Raw genomic sequence first — 19,649 nt, 5'->3', positions numbered from 1 at the left:
ACCACTGGTAAAGATAAACAAGAAGACAAAGTCATCAATATCCCCCGCAATGGCAAAATATTCTTCATATATGTCTACGAGTTTTGATTATGTCAAATGTTTGGTGTGTATATGGCTAAGTGGAAGGAGAGTACTGAAAGGTTTCAAAGTTCTGCTCCAGAAAGGAGCACTACCACCAAATGCAGTTGAAGTCAAACTTGTTGCCATGGAAACGCAAAAACTATTTTATTCAGAAATCCAAAAATACCAAAGGGCAGCAGTAGACCACCAGATATATCTATATGCCTGGTTCGGTGAAGAAACATTGAATGGTTTTAGAGTTAAGCTCCGGAAAAGAGTACTACCACCAATTTCAGTCTAAGTCAAACTTGTTGCCATGGAAACGCAAAAAATGTTTGATTCAGAAATCAAAACTACCAAAAGGCACCAGTACACCACCAGATCTATCTATGTGCCTGGTTTGGTGAAGAAACATTGAATGGTTTTAGAGTTATGCTCCGGAAATGACAAATGTGCACGGACGGACGGACGCACGGACGGAGTCCATTTTAATACCCCCGCAAAACGCGTTGCGGGGGATAATGACAACGGTCGGAGGGAATTGGTCGGAAGGAAAGTGAACAGAATCCTGATTCAAAATACTTGACAGACAAGTACTACCCTGATTAGTTCGGTGGGGTAGCCTCGTGGTTGAAGAGTTCGCTCGTCACGCTGAAGACCCGGGTTAAAGTCACTCACTCACTCACAACTCCGATTAACGTTGTTTCGCTGTATGACAAAGACTTATCCAGATGGCTGTATCACGCCGACCCGTGAAGATCAGATTAAACATCAAATCATCATCAACATTATCATCATCATTATGTGAAGGTCTGGGTTAGAACTTGTCAGCCCGTCTTGTTCAGACTCACTTATTTACAGGGTGCCGCCATGCGCCAGAGATGTTGCGTACTGCTTGTATTTGTATTATTTGATAAAGTTGTATTGGTCGTATTTCTAATAACTTCATGAATATACGGTGTGGTCACAACGTTCATTTCTCATCATATACGTATTAAGATGTGTTCTTTTTATCGTAAATGTACGCGAATGTCGTTAATCGTGTAAGTTACAAGGTGTCCTCCCATTACGCAGACATCCAGTTCACAGACACCTTAAAACAACAACATTTACGGTTCAGTGAACAGATTATCTACTACCTGTTACCTACACATTATAATAGAATAGTCCAAATAAAAACACAGGAACAAACTGAAGCTATATTATTTATTTCGAAAGATGGACGAAAAGACAGTAATTTGAATTTTGATTGCGGCAATATAAAAACAGTTTATTTTCATAAACATTTCGGTTAACCTTCTAGTCTAACAGGAGTCGGCATCATCATATTGAAAACATTAGCTTAGCTATTAGAAATTTGCGACACTGTTGTATCATATAAATCAAATATAGACAAATGTGAACCTAAATATTATTCATGTGGAATATAGAAGTTATATGTTTTGCACACAATATTAAGATATATGACGAGTGCACTTAATTACGATTTATTTAGAATAAATATTTAAAATATGACGCATCATGTCAATGTGGCCATGGGTGTGAGAATGTTTTATATTACTTCCTTGAATGCCCGTTGTATACTACTCAAAGACATAAACTGTTACAATCTTTAGAAAGGATTGTTGAAATTAGAACACCGATTGGTATTAATCGTATCTTACATAGCAATGCAGGTGTCTCATTTACTGCAAATCAGAATGTTTTCAAATATGTACATATCTATATCTCTCCAACAAAACGTTTTCAGTTAACGTCTGTTGTACATATGCTATTATTGGGATGGGTCTTTTCTATCAATAAACACAATCAAAACTCTCAGTGACAAACCTGTTTTTACATTCGATAGTAATTGATAGTAAAATAAATATTTAGAAGAGAAATCATTTATCATTTAATCAAACAAAGTTCTATTTACACACAATCAAACTTCTCAGTAACGAACCTGTTTTAGGCTCACCCTGCTCTACTCACTAGACAGTGGACTGTTCCATTATACTCGTTTGGGTGTTACATGTATGCATATACAACTGTACATGCACACATACCTACCTACCTACCTACACACATACATACAGACATCGATACGTACATTACATAATCAAAGTTGGAAAACCTACTCAAAATGTTGAATTGAAACATACACACACAGTCACTCTCTCAATCTCGCTCTTTTATACATCCAGCCAATCCCTCCCTCGATCCGTCCGACCCTCCACGCACGCACACTTGCTCGTTATCAAGAACGTTCCCATGTGAAGAAAAGGACCACGTGGATTCCTGCATGGGCCTATATTATTGAAGCTCTCTTAGCGCTAAGATAGTCGTAAGTGCCATACATTAACGTTAACTTACGACGATCTTAGCGCTAAGAGAGCTTCGAAAATCTAGGCCCTGGAGAATTGAGAACTTGCGAGAAGTCAGCTACATGTGACGTCCTTTCCCTTTTCCATGAGTGACAATATACCTGTTGAGAAAAGAGGCAGGAATACCCGGATATATCACTCAGTGACACGAGACGCTTCGCCACATCTTACAAAGTCCAGTCAAGATCTTGCACGTGTTTCATCTGTTTCATTTTTGATGAGTCATCACAAAATCTAAATACACATCTGTAATAAAATGGTTTACTTTCATTACGAGATCAACCGAAAACGTGAAACACAATTTCCATTAGCGTCGCTAACGTATATTTATATCGGTAACAAGTACGGTTCAACATGCTGTGATAGAAGCCATGTGGAGAGTTAGCGACCGATACAGCCGCTTGTACTGTCCAACCAACATTAAAATGAGGTGCGCGAAAGACGCGTTTGTGAAAGGAGAGTGGGGAGCGTGCCGTGAACTGATCCACTACCTACTCGAAGGGGGAACAGGTATGAAAACTTCGCGCGCGTGATTTTTGTGATCCTTGCAGTAATCACTTTCTACGCAATGATTCGGAAGCGTCGTGTTTCTGCTTGGGCATTTGTATAATAGTATCTTGTAAAGTGGGCTGTTAAAAGAGTATTAAACTCTGCAGATATTTGAAACTTATCATGTCGCACTCTAAATTGGGTAAACGTATTATCCATAAAATATTCACACATACAGAACCTAGGCTAGGACAGAAATTAACCGTTTGGTATTTTTTTATCGTTAAACACATGAAACATTCGAGTGTTGTATTTGGTTGTGTATGGAAATGGTCAACCGCAAAATAGCATGCAAAATAGTATTTGCAAATAGAACCCGTTCCAGTAGAGCGAGAGTAGACTGACAGGCTTCACAGCAGTTTATCGCTTTAAATACCCTCGGCCCCTTAATGGTAAAATGGACTGCACCGCTATTCAGATTGACCGGTTCAAATGACAGGTCGGCATTATTCTTAAGTTCGTCTCACAGTATGTATAAATATGCGCACACCACTGTCTCAGTTGTAATAGAATACTATCAGCAATAAACTGCAAAACAATATGAAGAACACACTTAAAAGCTTGCATTAGGCCGATCTTTTTTATGTCAATCCTATTCGCCTGACGCAGTGGTGTTTTGCTGCGAGGTCAGTAAATACGGAGAGTGGAAAATACCCAGGCTTGTTCCCAGGCGCGCTTGGATGGGAAATACCAACACGCTAAAAATAGATTCACGCAATGACACCGACGACATCGCCTGGAGCTCGGTTTTCATTCGACTCAGATCGGGAAGGCTGAACTGAACGCGAGAATGTCTGGGAAAGGTAGGTGGTGACAATATGATCTCGTGAATATATGTAACAGAGAGCCAATATAATACATCCCCGGCTTTGTATTATATTGCGTATACACAAAAGAGTATTTAAGAAATTGATTTGGTATTTTCCGAAATAACATTGCGTTGTGTCGGAGTCTTGCAGCTCCACTAGTATCCTCCCATGTGAATCTTTACAACCAACTCATTTACTTTGATCAAAATAGTAACAACAGTAAACTGATCCACTGAGATCTATTTGTAACCATGAGGGTTACAGGTGGAATGCCTGTAAGTGTGCAATAAAGCTGATGCCTCGCTCTGAGAATGTGGGTTAGAGTCCCGGATGGAATTCGATAACAACAAACCCCCGGCCGGAACTGCTAGGATTTGTACTTTCGTGGGAAAGTATAATCCCCAGTATTTACTGGACAAAAAATTGTTAGGGATATATGTAAATTTTGAAATTATGAATAATGATGTATTTATTCATTGACACATTGATAAAATATCAATCATAACAATACCAATATCCCTAAATTATTTTGTCCAGTATATAACAATGTCATGTTAATTTGACTGTTTTCTTAAATGCATTGTATATTCATAGCTTTCGAAAATGGGTATCGTGTTAGTTTATAATGGTCAGAGTGCATGGGCTGGACTAGCTCTTTTTTGTTTTAAAAAAAAAAAGATGTACTAGAAATTATCAGATTATTTGATACCTACTGAGAAAGTCTAATCCTAAACATCACGTTATTTATATGTTCTATTTAAACTGTTGCCAACATGTCGACTCTCAAACAACGCTCTCAGCAATATCCCAGCTATATGGCGATCGGTAAATAATCGGGTCTGGACCACATAGACCAATGATCAACAGCATGAGCATCGATGTACGCAGTTAGGATACGATGACATGTGTCAACCAAGTCAGCGAGTCGTTGGTCGCCTCTTACGACAGGCATGCGTTGCTGAAGACCAATTCTGACCCGGATCTTCACGGGTCGGCTTCCAAACTCAAACAATAGGTAATCCTGGAAATCGTTACTTAGAAGATTTCAATGTTAAATACAAACAGCTAAGATAATATTTTAATAACGATTTCCCGATTTCTAATTTCATTCATTTCAGAAAGAGAAGAATCCATCGAAATGCTTTATAGTCTATTAAAGCATAAATTATATTATTAACCTGTCCATAAACGATCATAAATATTTTCTGTTGCAGGACAAAAAAGCTGGTTCCCTCCCCCGCCTTCTCAAGGAAACCCAACATCACCCCCTGTTCAAAGGCCACGCCCACAGGATCCACGGCCAAGACCAAGACCAAGATGTATGTGCATATTTCTCCATCATCAATAAGTGTCATGACTTTACATAACGGGCAATCTATTTGTGTACTTTTTTGTAAGAATGTTATTTTAATTTTTTTTTAAAATATATTTCAGCTCCAGTTTACAAACCTGCTTTCCAACCAAGAAGCTGAGTTAGCAGTTTTCCGAAGACTTCTTCCTCTCTGCAAAGAAAATATCAAAACTGGAAAGGACCATGCAGACATTTTCATGTAGGCCGGTTACCTTGGCCGTAATATTGCAGGAATGTTGCTAAAAGCGGCCTTAAACTAAACACACTCACTCATGAAGTCCTAAGCATTAACAATTTTTGGATTAAGATTGTCTTCGGACAATTCAGAAGTCCGAAGTCCAGACCTTAATCAGCTTGCTGAAAGCACAAATGAAATTATACATATTTCTTATTTTCGTAGTGTCAGAAAACGGGTGAATAAACTGGGGATTTAAAACATAAATCCGAAATTGGTTATTGAATAAGTTTGTTTCATCGCCGTTTTGAACAGATTTCGGGTTTAGAGGATATAATTCAGGGATGCTCCACCAGGACAGTCGGGCCATGGTTATAGTGTGCTGTTACACCAGCACAGCCAAACTGTGGTTCGGGTATAACGCTACACCAGCACAGTCAGACTGTGGTTCGGGTATAACGCTACACCAGCACAGCCAGACCGTGGTTCGGGTATAATGTTACACCAGCACAGACAGACTGTGGTTCGGGTATAACGCTACACCAGCACAGCCAGACGGTGGTTCGGGTATAATGCTACACCAGCACAGCCAGACTGTGGTTCGGGTATAATGCTACACCAGCACAGCCAGACAGTGGTTCGGGTATAACGCTACACCAGCACAGCCAGGCCATGGTTATAGTGTGCTGCTACACCAGCACAGTCAAACTGTGGTTCGGGTATAATGCTATACCAGCACAGCCAGACCGTGGTTCGGGTATAATGTTACACCAGCACAGACAGACTGTGGTTCGGGTAAAACGCTACACCAGCACAGTCAAACTGTGGTTCGGGTATAATGCTACACCAGCACAGCCAGACTGTGGTTCGGGTATAATGCTACACCAGCACAGCCAGACTGTGGTTCGGGTATAATGCTACACCAGCACAGCCAGACAGTGGTTCGGGTATAACGCTACACCAGCACAGCCAGACTGTGGTTCGGGTATAACGCTACACCAGCATAGCCAGACCGTGGTTCGGGTATAATGCTACACAAGCACAGCCAGACTGTGGTTCGGGTATAACGCTACACCAGCACAGCCAGACTGTGGTTCGGGTATAACGCTACACCAGCACAGCCAGACTGTGGTTCGGGTATAATGCTACACAAGCTCAGCCAGAATGTGGTTCGTATATAATGCTACACCAGCACAGTCAAACTGTGGTTCGGGTATAATGTTTCACAAGCACAGCCAAACTGTGGTTCGGGTATAATGTTACACCAGCACAGCCAGACTATGGTTCGGGTATAATGCTACACAAGCACAGCCAGACCGTGGTTTGAGTATAATGCTACACCAGCACAGCCAAACTGTGGTTCGGGTATAATGCTACACCAGTACTGCCAGTCCGTGATTCAGGTATAACGCTACACCAACACAGCCAGACTGTGGTTCGGGTATAATGCTACACCAGCACAGTCAGACCGTAGTTCGGGTATAATGCTACACCAGCACAGCCAGACCGTGGTTCGGGTATAATGCTACACCAGCACAGCCAAACTGTGGTTCGGGTATAATGTTACACCAGCACAGCCAGATCATGGTTCGGGTATAACGCTACACCAGCACAGCCAGACCGAGGTTCGGGTATAATGCTACACCAACACAGCGAGCGTGGTTCGGGTATAACGCTACACCAGCACAGCCAGACCGTGGTTCCGGTATAATGCTACACCAGCACAGCCAGACCGTGGTTCGGGTATAATGCTACACCGGCCTTAAACCAAACTGTGGTTCGGGAATAATGCTACACCAGCACAGCCAGACCGTGATTCGGGTATAATGCTACACCAGAACAGCCAGGTCGTGGTTCGGGTATTATGCTACACCAGCACAACCAGACCGTAGTTCGGTTATAATGCTACACCAGCACAGCCAGACCGTAGTTCGGGTATAATGGTACACCGGCCTTAAACCAAACTGTGGTTCTGGTATAATGCTACACCAGCACAGCCAGACCGTGATTCGGGTATAATGCTACACCAGCACAGCCAGGCCGTAGTTTGGGCATAATGCTACACCAGCACAGTCACCGCATGGTTCGGGTTGGGTGTTACACCGGCACACCCAGACCATGGTTTGGGTATAATGCTACACCAGCACAGCCAGACCGTGGTTCGTGTGTGATGCTACACCAGCGCAGCCAGACGGCGGTTCGTGTATAATGCTACACCAGCACAGCCAGACCGTAGTTTGTGTATAATGCTACACCAGAACAGCCACGTCTTGGCTCGGGTATAATGCTACACCAGCACAGCCAGGCAGTCGTTAGGGTATATTGCTACACCAGCATAGCCAGACCATGGTTCGCGTTTAATGCTACACCAGCACATTCAGACCGTGGTTCGGGTATAATGCTACACCAGCACAGCAAGGTCTGGGTTCGAGTATAATGCTACACCAGCACAGTCAGACCGTGGTTCGGGTATAATGCTACACCAACACAGCCAGACCGTGGTTCTGGTATAATGCTACACCAGCACAGCCAGGCAGTCGTTCGGGTATATTGCTACACCAGCACAGCCAGACCGCGGTTCGGGTATAATGTTACACCAGCACAGCCAGACCGTGGTTCGGGTATAATGCTACAGTCACAGCCAGACGGTGTTTCGGGTATTATGCTTCACCAGCACAGCCAGACCGTGGTTCGGGTATATTGCTACACCAGGACAGCCAGACCGTGGTTCGGGTATAATGCTACACCAGCACTGCCAAACTGTGGTTCGGGTATAATGCTACACCAGCACAGCCAGGCCGTGGTTCGGGTATAATGCTACACCAGCACTGCCAAACTGTGGTTCGGGTATAATGCTACACCAGCACAGCCAGACCGTAGTTCGGGTATAATGCTACACCAGCACAGCCAGACCGTGATTCGGGTATAATGCTACACCAGCACAGTCACCGCATGGTTGGGGTTGGGTGTTACACCGGCACAGTCAGACCATGGTTTGGGTATAATGCTACACCAGCACAGCCAGACCGTGGTTCGTGTGTGATGCTACACCAGCGCAGCCAGACGGTGGTTCGTGTATAATGTTACACCAGCACAGCCAGACCGTAGTTGGGGTATAATGCTACACCAGAACAGCCAGGTCTTGGCTCGGGTATAATGCTCATCCAGCACAGCCAGACCGTGGTTCGGGTATATTGCTACACCAGCACAGCCAGGTCTGGGTTCGAGTATAATGCTACACCAGCACAGTCAGACCGTGGTTCGGGTATAATGCTACACCAAACAGCCAGACTGTGGTTCTGGTATAATGCTACACCAGCACAGCCAGGCAGTCGTTCGGGTATATTGCTACACCAGCATAGCCAGACCGTGGTTCGCGTTTAATGCTACACCAGCACATTCAGACCGTGGTTCGGGTATAATGCTACACCAGCACAGCCAGACCGTGGTTCGGGTATAATGCTACAGTCACAGCCAGACCGTGTTTCGGGTATTATGCTACACCAGCACAGCAAGACCGTAGTTCGGGTATATTGCTACACCAGCACAGCCAGACCGTGGTTCGTGTGTGATGCTACACCAGCGCAGCCAGACGGTGGTTCGTGTATAATGCTACACCAGCACAGCCAGACCGTAGTTGGGGTATAATGCTACACCAGAACAGCCAGGTCTTGGCTCGGGTATAATGCTCATCCAGCACAGCCAGACCGTGGTTCGGGTATATTGCTACACCAGCACAGCCAGGTCTGGGTTCGAGTATAATGCTACACCAGCACAGTCAGACCGTGGTTCGGGTATAATGCTACACCAAACAGCCAGACTGTGGTTCTGGTATAATGCTACACCAGCACAGCCAGGCAGTCGTTCGGGTATATTGCTACACCAGCATAGCCAGACCGTGGTTCGCGTTTAATGCTACACCAGCACATTCAGACCGTGGTTCGGGTATAATGCTACACCAGCACAGCCAGACCGTGGTTCGGGTATAATGCTACAGTCACAGCCAGACCGTGTTTCGGGTATTATGCTACACCAGCACAGCAAGACCGTAGTTCGGGTATATTGCTACACCAGCACAGCCAGACCGTGGTTCGGGTATAATGCTACACCAGCACTACCAAACTGTGGTTCGGGTATTATGCTACACCAGCACAGCCACGCAGTTGTTCGGGTATAATGCTACACTCACGGGCAGACCGTGGTTCGGGTATAATGCTACACCAGCACAGCTAGACCGTGGTTCGGGTATAATGCTGCACCAGCACAGTCCGTGGTTTCGCAAACTATAATCTGTTGAGTGATAGACCCTTGCTGTTCATTGTAAGCTCCACGACAACGCTGTGATCGCTAAGGAGCTTGGAAGGTGATATGTCACGTGAGTCACCTTCACCTTGTTAATATTTACAACAGACGAGACTGCTTTCTTCGAACGTATTTCGGTTGTTTCGTGTATGTGTTCAAGGTAATATAGCTATAAGTTAATTTAGTTATATATGTGCGATGTATCTGTCGGACATTTTGCTCCAACTACTCCAATTTTCGATGACTCATGGCGAATGTTCCTTATCGACGGTAGAGCCTTTTTAGGTGTCCGAGTAATCAGCAGCGGACTGTCCTCTTTATCCACGGTCAGCAGATCTAAGACGAGAATCTGAATACAAATGTACTTTCAGTGCAGTGATTTTTTTAACCCCCGACGTCAAGCCCTCATTAAAATCATGGGACAATTTTGTTGGTTTGCTGGCAGAGTTATCTCTCGTACATGGAAGGTCATCAAACTATGATCACAGCGGTACAGTAGTTCTTTTTATTTTTAATTCAGACATACTGTTGTATACCTTGGACTTGGACTTTTGTTCCGTGATACAGATATAATTTTAACTTGAAATTCAGACAAATGTTTTTTTCCGAGCTATTATATTTATACAAGGGCGATGTAAGCCTGAAAATAGGCACCTGCCAATTTTGAATCTTTTTAGGACAGTTGGGTCGAAATATTACAGAAATTATCACTTCCAGATTATTGTTATTTTACACAAATACCGTCACGTATTATCATATATTATGCTGTCATTAGGAACATTGTCAGTGCATGTTTTTCTTGTAGCTCAAATCAATATTGGTCCTCCCAAATCAGGTAAGGAAAAGTATCTTCAAAGGAAATACAGTAATTAGCAGGCGAAATGTTAGGGTTCAAATTATTAATTAGTCACAAGTCTTACCACTCCATGGATATGTCTCTTTGGAATTGAACAGGGTTTAAGGATGTAGTTAGTAGAGCCTGGCTTGGAAATGTGGGTGACTAAGTAAGTATTAGGAAAGTGTGTGTAATTGTAAAACCCATACAAACAATCCTCTGTAAATATAGAGAGTTTGATGGTAAACAATAGTACGGGACTACCACATGTTGGAGGTGTGTTTGTAGGCATGTCAAAAGTGAGAGTAAATGCCTTTAGAAATCAGAAGCCTTGTGTGTATTTGTATTTGTGCCTTTGAAGATGATCAAGGAAAACCATGAAGAGAGATGCAAATGAGATACACACGCTATATATCTTCCTATCAAAATCATACATGCTTTGGCAGGATATAGAAACAGTTGGGGGAAAAATCACACACCCAAAAAACGTCAAACTAAACCAAAAGACACACACCCAATAAAACAAAACAGAACAACGAATAAAAGAACAACACACCAACTCCCCAAACAACAATAATAAACTGGACATTTACTCTTTCCTGAAGGAACTATATCTTGATGATATTTTCCAAAATTCTAAGTCTAAACCATTGCCAGTTTAAGTGTATAGAGAATCCTCAATTTCAGTGACAGGGTATTGCTATAACAGGGAATATGGTTAAACTTGTGTTTAATGTTTGATTTATGGGATATTTGTTTCTGATACAACTGATAGATTTTCCTAATTTCAACATTTCATAAGCCCAACAAAGACACCAGATTTCAGCATTTTAGCATTTCAAACTGAAATTTGAACTTTTTTATCTTTTCAACTTTCAAGTATTTAGAAAGACATAATTGGAGAGACATGCTGCAAGCCTTTTATCCTATAAGCCTAGCACTCGAATCTTACTAATATTGCTATCTCCTCTTATTGTCATGTATATTGTATCAGATGTTCTATTTGGGGTAATGGTTGCCCCTAAAATATGCCTGTTATTCTGCAAATAGAGTGACTTTGTGGACTTCCTTTTCCCATTTCTTACATTTCCTAAAACCTCAAAGGGTGCATGTTGCATGCATGTTGGTGCTTTACTAAAATGTTGAATACATAATTCCAGATCGAAAACAAAACTATAGTACTGTCGGAAATAGAAAAAAACTGTTTTTTCACATTTATATCTACAATTTAGGTAGTTAATATGTGAAAGTGTGAAAAATCTGTTAAACTAAGTTCGGCCTAACTACAGTCTCAGTGGGAGGGAGATAGGAAATGTTAGAGAAGGATTTTACTGAGGAGAGATTAGTGCAGAAATGAGCAATGCGGTTTTATTCAGTGTCTGAAGCGACTTATTTGGAGCAGACCATGGCTTTATGCAAATTAGTGTGCGATGATATAGTATAACAAATGACACTTTTTGAATATCCAATATGAAATTAGACTTAGTTTTATTATAAACTAAAGCAGACGTAAAAAATAACAATTTTAATACTGAAACTATTAAGGATATAGATACCATTGAGTCTCACTATCACTATAAAAAGAAACAGGTAGGAGGGGTCGTCTCAAAAGCAACACCGAGACAGGTGTTGCTGACAGTAGTTGGGGTCGGGCTTTGGGATGGAGTCATTAGCTACGATAAGATAATCAATAGAGACATATTCAATACACATGAAAAAGCATAAAATATATCTGAGATGACCCCTTGTGTCTGTGGGCAGCACGTGCATTTCATGTCAAGTGAGTCGACGGTCCGTCATCATACCTGGCTGAGCGACCTAATTGCCATCTATAGTCTGATCTATTGTTTTCAGCAGCTATTCGTATTTTTTTCTAAGTTTCGCCCGATTTTACGAGTAAACATGCTTTTCTGGATATCTTATTACGCATCCCACTGAACGCTCAGTTAGGCCAATATAGGTTATTTAGACATATGCTATTTGCAATTGTGTCAATTTTAGGGATACAGAGTAACAGCCTCAAAACAGTTTTTTTCTATTTCCGACAGTACTATAGTTGCTGTTTTTGAAGGTGTTTTTCGCACAATCGACCATAAATATATGCTATTTAAACTATAGTTGTGGCAAAGTACAGCCACAGTTTAGTGTTCTATAATAAACTGCTCTTAATAATCTGAATAAACTGAAATAAGATTCACGTTGCATTTTCTGTACAGCTTATAAGGACTATGATAATAAGGGATATCAAGAAAGTTACAATTTTAGACATTTAGGGGATATTCGTACTCACGTAAATCTGCCGTTTTGAATTCATATTTCATATCATCTCCACACCTTGATTTCATCTGCCAAGTTTCAAGAACACATCTATAAAATAATCTGTGACGAGAATCCCCAATAGACCAAATACATGTAACTTATTTTGACATATTTATGTCACCATTTGGTGTCACAGTTAGTGTTCCGCATTGGAATGATAAATAGGTACAATTATTTGTACATTATTACAGAAGTATTAATCTAAAATACAGTGTATTTCAATATACCATATGGCTAAATATTCTTCACATTTTATAATACCCTTGTATGTATGTAGGTTAAACTAAATTACGTACCCAACATACACATGGTCTGGGATAGTCCTATGAAGTACCATGTCATCACATTTTGATATTCTTTGTCGAATTCAAAGGGCTTAATGTATTAATTTCAAGATAAAAGCCTATGAATCACTATCAAACTGTGATAAATGATCTCGAAAAGGTGGTCTAGCCTGCCTGTTCGTGGCACCCATCACAAATATATACAAAGGCAAGCCAATTTTTTCATCGAAAAATTCACCACGAGAATATATGGTAAGGTCAAAATAAGAAATCGAATCTGACAAATTATTTTGTTGCTAATGCGTCGAATTTAGAGTGAGTTTAGTTTTACGCCGCACTCGGCAATGTTCCAGCTATAAGGCGGCGGTCTGTAAATAATCGAGTCTGAACCAGACAATCAAATGATCAACAGCATGAGCATCGATGGGATACGATGACATATGTCATCCAAGTCAGCGAGCGTGACAACACGATCCCTGTTACGACAAGCATGGATTACTGAAAATCACTTCTATCTAATCCGGATCTTTACGGGCTCAAATTGGGAAATGTCGTCCACAAACTGTTGAAAGCATTACTGTCACAAGTTTTGAATGTCGTAACATTGAACAGGTTCTTAGTAAGAGAGTCGCATGGCCCTCTGTGAAATCTTGGTAGAAAGAGCATGCTCGACTCTACAGCGAAGGTTGTGAAATGTAATAAGAATTACAATAAATGAGAATCGAGAACATTATTCAGATATGTTTGTCTTTATTAAGTTTGTTGGTCATTGCTTTTATGAAAATTCACTAGCCAGTCGGGCTAGCGACTGTGGAGATTTATTGGCCCGACTGGATTTTTACTAGCTAGCGGCTAGCGGGCCAGTGGCTATTTCGCACACTGCTTTAATGTCATCACTCTAGTCATATAGTCATGTGTGGGGTTGTTTTTTTTTGACACTCTGACTCAATTTGTGCATAGATTTTAATGCGACATAGACGAGGCGGTCTCACTGCTCTTCTTCGTTTCTTGTTCAGTGTGGGGCGGTGGGGTAGCCTAATGGTTAAAGAGTTCTCTTGTCACGCCGAAGACCCGGGTTCGAATCCCCACATGGGCACAATGTGTGAAGCCCATTTCTGGTGTCCCCCCGCCGCGATGTTGCTGTAATATTGCTAAAAGCGGCGTAAAACCAAACTCAGTCAGTCAGTCTTGTTCAATGTGACCATTTCGTTTTGAATGAACGAAATAAGATCATCATAGGATGGTTGGGGAGATTTTGAGTTAATTGATGAAATTGGCTGTCGTGTTCTTAAGTCAGTAATAGATTCTGCACAGTTACACGTATGGTTTTCCAGACCACCAGATTTCTCTTTCCGTTACTTGAAAAAATGAGGTCGTTCTGGCATTTCAGACTGTGGATTTGAATTTCAGTTCACCCAAATTATTAGGGCTGTAACGAATTACTAACGATGCATCGAATTATGGATGGATTGCGATTGCTGAGCTTCCGATATCAGTCAAGCGATGGTAGAAACGAAACACTATGGATGCATCAGTAATATGTATGACTATCGATAGTCTAGTAATTAATTTTCACTGATAAATGCGCAGCGTAAAATACAGGATGTTTGGGCGCAGACTTGCATCTCCATTGAGTTTATGTTATAACTGTTTACTTGATCTGGGTTTCAAGTTTCTTGTTAGTTATTAAAAGAGACTTATAACTTCAACTTGTGTTTTCTTCATATAAACTATACATTTATTAGGGAAATGATTTTAAAATGAGACAATTCAAGGAAAAATCAACTAAATATTGCAATGTTTTTGCAATAGTTAGTCGCAATATACTATCGCTACGTCGCAACAGTATGTTGCAATAGACTATCACTATCGCAGTAGTTGTTTCCCCCTCAATAGTCACCCCTACAAATTATGTTTCAAGGTTTGTCAGCAACATTATCCATGCTAGTTTGTGTTACCAAAGTGGTAAACATCTGTCCTTTATCACTCCAGGCCTTCCTCTCACATGAGTGAGTGAGTATGGTTTTACGCCGCTTTTAGCAATATTTTTAGCGATGGGATAGCCTAGTGGTTAAAGCGTTCGCTAGTCTCAAAGACCCGGGTTCGACTCCCCATATGGGCAAAATGTTTGAAGCCTATTTCTAGTGTCCACGACTGTGATATTGCTGGAATATTGCTAAAAGCGGAGTAAAACTAATCTAACTCACTCACTCCTACTGCGCCTTACAATAACATTCAGTCATTGCTCATCTGGACCTGTTTTGTTTTCTGTTTCAGATCCGCTAATATGGCTGCAGATTCTGGGTTTGTTGAAAACTGGCAGAGCGGGAGGAATGTGGTAGAAAGTAATCTCCACATGCTGAAAACAGAGAAATACTGTGACGTCCACTTCCGGGTTGGCAAACGGGAAACGACAGTCCGAGCTCACCGCTACGTGCTTATCAGTCGCAGTTGTGTGTTCGAAGCCATGCTGTGTGGCCCTTTGGCTGAGAGAGATGCCATTAGGATATCGGATGTTGATGCAGACACGTTCTCCGAGCTGTTAACGTAAGTAGATGTAGTATGAATTCATACTGTTTGTTTGTTAATTGTTTAACACGCCAGTCAGCAATTTCCTAGCTATATGACGGCGGTCTGTAAATAACCGAATCTGGACCAGACAATCCAGTGATTGACATGAGCATCAAACACCTACATCTGACACGATGGCATGTGTCAACCAAGTCAGCGAACCTGACCACCCGATCCTGTTAGTCGCCTCTTACGATGAACATGGGTTACTGAAGATCAATTCTAACCTGGATCTTCACGGGGTTGTAAATACTTACACTGTACGAATTGTGGGTATTGTTGGAACATTTCTGAAAGAGGCGTAAAGCCATACTAATTCCTTCATAGTTTCTACAGCGTTGGATTTAAAATATGAATGATGTCATGAAATATGATTAGACGCTATTCGGTATCTATAGTATATTACTCATTGTGAAACTTGGATTTGACGATCAAATATATGAATGGCTTCAATGTGTTAACGCTATTTCTGATGTCCCCCGCCGTGATGCTGCTGAAATATCGCCAAATACGGCGTAAAACCATATTCACTCACTCAGTAACTATCATCCATAAATTTACTACATTCATTTGTAGTGATAGATCTCGTTGTGATATATTCCTGTTTCAGGAATTAATTCTGTAGATTCATGCAGGTAATACGTCATCTTCTGTGTCTCAAATGGAAACTGGCGGTGGGGTAGCCTAGTGGTTAAGGCGTTGGCTCGTCACGCCTAAGACCTGGGTTCTATTCCCCATATGGGTACAAAGCGTGAAGCCCATTTCTGGTGTCCCCCCCGCTGTGATATTGATAGAATATTGCTAAAAGGTAAAAACTCACTCAAATGGAAACTTTCATTAACAGGTACCTGTACACAAACGACGTACACCTGACACCAGAGAACGTGACTGGATTGCTGTACCTGGCCAAGAAGTACGCTGTGGGGGGGTCTTGAGAGTCTGTGCCTCACCTATCTAGAAGACTGCCTGAGTGCTGAGAATGCCTGTCTCATCCTTGAGCATGCGCACAGGTTTGATGAGAAAGATCTCTACGATAAAGCATTTGATCGTGTCATTGCGTTTGGCGACGTATCCTTTGGCAATGAAAGTTTCACACAGCTGTGCCATGAATGCTTTGACAAAGTCATCCTGGTTGACGAGCTTTCCATCAAGGCTGAAAACGTGTATCAGTCTGCCATTGCATGGATGGAGGCCGAATGTGCCCGGAAAGGAAGGGAGATAACTCCCAGGAACCTCAGATCTCTCCTGGGTGAAACAGTCTACGGGATTCCCTTCACCAGTATGGACAAGGAGTTTTACGTCGACAACGTTGTACCGAGAGGGATTTTAACAGATGCGGAAAATGTGAAAATTATGTCATGTTTGCTGTGCCCAGAGAAAGACCCGTCTCCATTCCTCCGGCGATCTGCAAAACCAACTCACAACGTGGTGTTTTATAAAGAACACCGGAAGATGCCTCAGACGAGGAAGCAGTCATTCTGGGGAAGAACTGACGTCTCCTGTTCCCATGACATCATTCTCTACGGGATCTCCTTATATGGACACGACCAGAACAAAGCCATAGTCTACCACATCAGAATCTGTGACCGGACAGCGAACTTTATGGATGTGAAACGCGAGACAGTTTTTCCACCCAAAATCAAACCATCGGGGAAAAATAACATTCTCCAGTACTGGCTCCTGGAACCCAGATTTTTCAAGCGAAACACTGAGTATTTCATATACATCGAAATGGAGGGAGGTGCTCCAACTCATGAAGGCGATCCAAAAGACGTTGTTGAGAATGTAACGGTAGATCAATGTACCATCCACAAGCTGAGTGATATTGTCTACTCCAGTGGCCACTTAAACATAACCCATGGCTTGGTAATTGGGGTGTGAAAGGAACACTTAAAGACAACCAAAACCAACGATTTTATAATTAGAGGGGCTATTATCCTTCATTATGGCTTTTTTTAGTCCGGATATCTGAGGATAGACACCAGGTACAGTGAGTTCTTCAGCAAGCCATGCTTGTTGTAAGAGGCGACTAACTGGATCGGGTGGTCAGGGTTGCTGACTTTGTTGACACATGACCTCGTATCCCAGTTGCGTAGATCAATGCTCATAATGCTGATCACTGAACTGTCTGCTTCAGACTCTAGTATTTACAAACTGTAAACTCGGCTAGCTCTTACCACTTAACGGGGAGTGGGCTGCCTCAGGGGTTTAAGCATTCCCTCTTCACACCGAAGACCCAGACTCGATTCCCTTCATGGGTACTATGTGTATGGTAAATCAACCATTAGTTACGATTCATGCAATTCTAGGATTCCTTTGGGAGGGGGGATAGCCTAGTGGTTAAAGCGTTCACTCGTCACGCCGAAGACCCAGGCTCGATTCCCCTCATGGGTACTATGTGTATGGTAAATCAACCATTAGTTACGATTCATGCAATTCTAGGATTCCTTTGGGAGGGGGGATAGCCTAGTGGTTAAAGCGTACATTCGTCACGCCGAAGACCCAGGCTCAATTCCCCTCATGGGTACTATGTGTATGGTAAATCAACCATTAGTTACGATTCATGCAATTCTAGGATTCCTTTGGGAGGGGGGATAGCCTAGTGGTTAAAGCGTTCACTCGTCACGCCGAAGACCCAGGCTCGATTCCCCTCATGGGTACTATGTGTATGGTAAATCAACCATTAGTTACGATTCATGCAATTCTAGGATTCCTTTGGGAGGGGGGATAGCCTAGTGGTTAAAGCGTTCACTCGTCACGCCGAAGACCCAGGCTCGATTCCCCTCATGGGTACTATGTGTATGGTAAATCAACCATTAGTTACGATTTATGCAATTCTAGGATTCCTTTGGGAGGGGATAGCCTAGTGGTTAAAGCGTTCACTCGTCACGCCGAAGACCCAGGCTCGATTCCCCTCATGGGTACTATGTGTATGGTAAATCAACCATTAGTTACGATTCATGCAATTCTAGGATTCCTTTGGGAGGGGATAGCCTAGTGGTTAAAGCGTTCACTCGTCACGCCGAAGACCCAGCCTCGATTCCCCTCATGTACTATGTGTATGGTAAATCAACCATCAGTTACGATTCATGCAATTCTAGGATTCCTTTGGGAGGGGAGATAGCCTAGTGGTTAAAGCGTTCACTCGTCACGCCGAAGACCCAGGCTCGATTCCCCTCATGGGTACTATGTGTATGGTAAATCAACCATTAGTTACGATTCATGCAATTCTAGGATTCCTTTGGGAGGGGGGATAGCCTAGTGGTTAAAGCGTTCACTCGTCACGCCGAAGACCCAGGCTCGATTCCCCTCATGTGTACTATGTGTATGGTAAATCAACCATCAGTTACGATTCATGCAATTCTAGGATTCCTTTGGGAGGGGGGGTAGCCTAGTGGTTAAAGCGTTCACTCGTCACGCCGAAGACCCAGGCTCGATTCCCCTCATGGGTACTATGTGTATGGTAAATCAACCATTAGTTACGATTCATGCAATTCTAGGATTCCTTTGGGGGGGATAGCCTAGTGGTTAAAGCGTTCACTCGTCACGCCGAAGACCCAGGCTCGATTCCCCTCATGGGTACTATGTGTATGGTAAATCAACCATTAGTTACGATTCATGCAATTCTAGGATTCCTTTGGGAGGGGGGGTAGCCTAGTGGTTAAAGCGTTCACTCGTCACGCCGAAGACCCAGGCTCGATTTCCCTCATGGGTACTATGTGTATGGTAAATCAACCATTAGTTACGATTCATGCAATTCTAGGATTCCTTTGGGACGGGGGATAGCCTAGTGGTTAAAGCGTTCGCTCGTCACGCCGAAGACCCAGCCTCGATTCCCCTCATGGGTACTATGTGTATGGTAAATCAACCATTAGTTACGATTCATGCAATTCTAGGATTCCTTTGGGAGGGGGGGATAGCCTAGTGGTTAAAGCGTTCACTCGTCACGCTGAAGACCCGGGTTTGATTCCCTACATGGGTACAATGTGTAAAGCCCATTTCTTGTGTCCTCAAGGGCACTGTGACAT

General features: G+C 42.6%; 2 protein-coding genes and 1 long non-coding RNA gene across 3 annotated transcripts; all 3 read left to right on the top strand.

Annotated features, from left to right (window-relative positions):
• The first annotated feature begins 3,624 nt into the window (after window positions 1-3,624).
• LOC124273241 lies at window positions 3,625-5,595 on the top strand. The gene is made up of 3 exons (XR_006897584.1): window positions 3,625-3,778; window positions 4,999-5,103; window positions 5,219-5,595. It is a non-coding gene; the product is annotated as an uncharacterized LOC124273241 (long non-coding RNA).
• Window positions 5,596-9,639: 4,044 nt separating this feature from the next.
• On the top strand, window positions 9,640-16,594 carry LOC124273238 (BTB/POZ domain-containing protein 2-like). The gene is made up of 3 exons (XM_046708451.1): window positions 9,640-9,772; window positions 15,328-15,597; window positions 16,466-16,594. Exons 1-3 carry the CDS (start codon window positions 9,762-9,764, stop codon window positions 16,554-16,556), a joined length of 372 nt encoding a protein of 123 aa, XP_046564407.1. The 5' UTR covers window positions 9,640-9,761; the 3' UTR covers window positions 16,557-16,594.
• Window positions 16,595-16,806: 212 nt separating this feature from the next.
• Window positions 16,807-17,502, top strand: LOC124273236 (BTB/POZ domain-containing protein 6-like). Its single transcript, XM_046708450.1, has one exon. It carries the CDS (start codon window positions 16,807-16,809, stop codon window positions 17,500-17,502), a length of 696 nt encoding a protein of 231 aa, XP_046564406.1.
• Window positions 17,503-19,649: the final 2,147 nt, after the last annotated feature.

This window comes from Haliotis rubra, unplaced genomic scaffold, assembly GCF_003918875.1.
Source record: "Haliotis rubra isolate DU_JTF1 unplaced genomic scaffold, ASM391887v1 Scf1783, whole genome shotgun sequence".
Taxonomy (NCBI): Eukaryota; Metazoa; Mollusca; class Gastropoda; order Lepetellida; family Haliotidae; genus Haliotis; species Haliotis rubra.
This window is presented reverse-complemented; position numbering and strand designations above follow the sequence as displayed.

What these genes read in the sequence shown, in the direction of transcription:
- LOC124273238 (XM_046708451.1), top strand. An exon ending in ACGTTCTCCGAGCTGTTAAC is followed by an intron (nt 15,598 to 16,465) that starts GTAAGTAGATGT and finishes TTTCATTAACAG; the next exon opens with GTACCTGTACACAAACGACG.
- LOC124273236 (XM_046708450.1), top strand. Translation starts at nt 16,807, where the DNA reads ATGGAGGCCGAATGTGCCCGGAAAGGAAGGGAGATAACTCCCAGGAAC.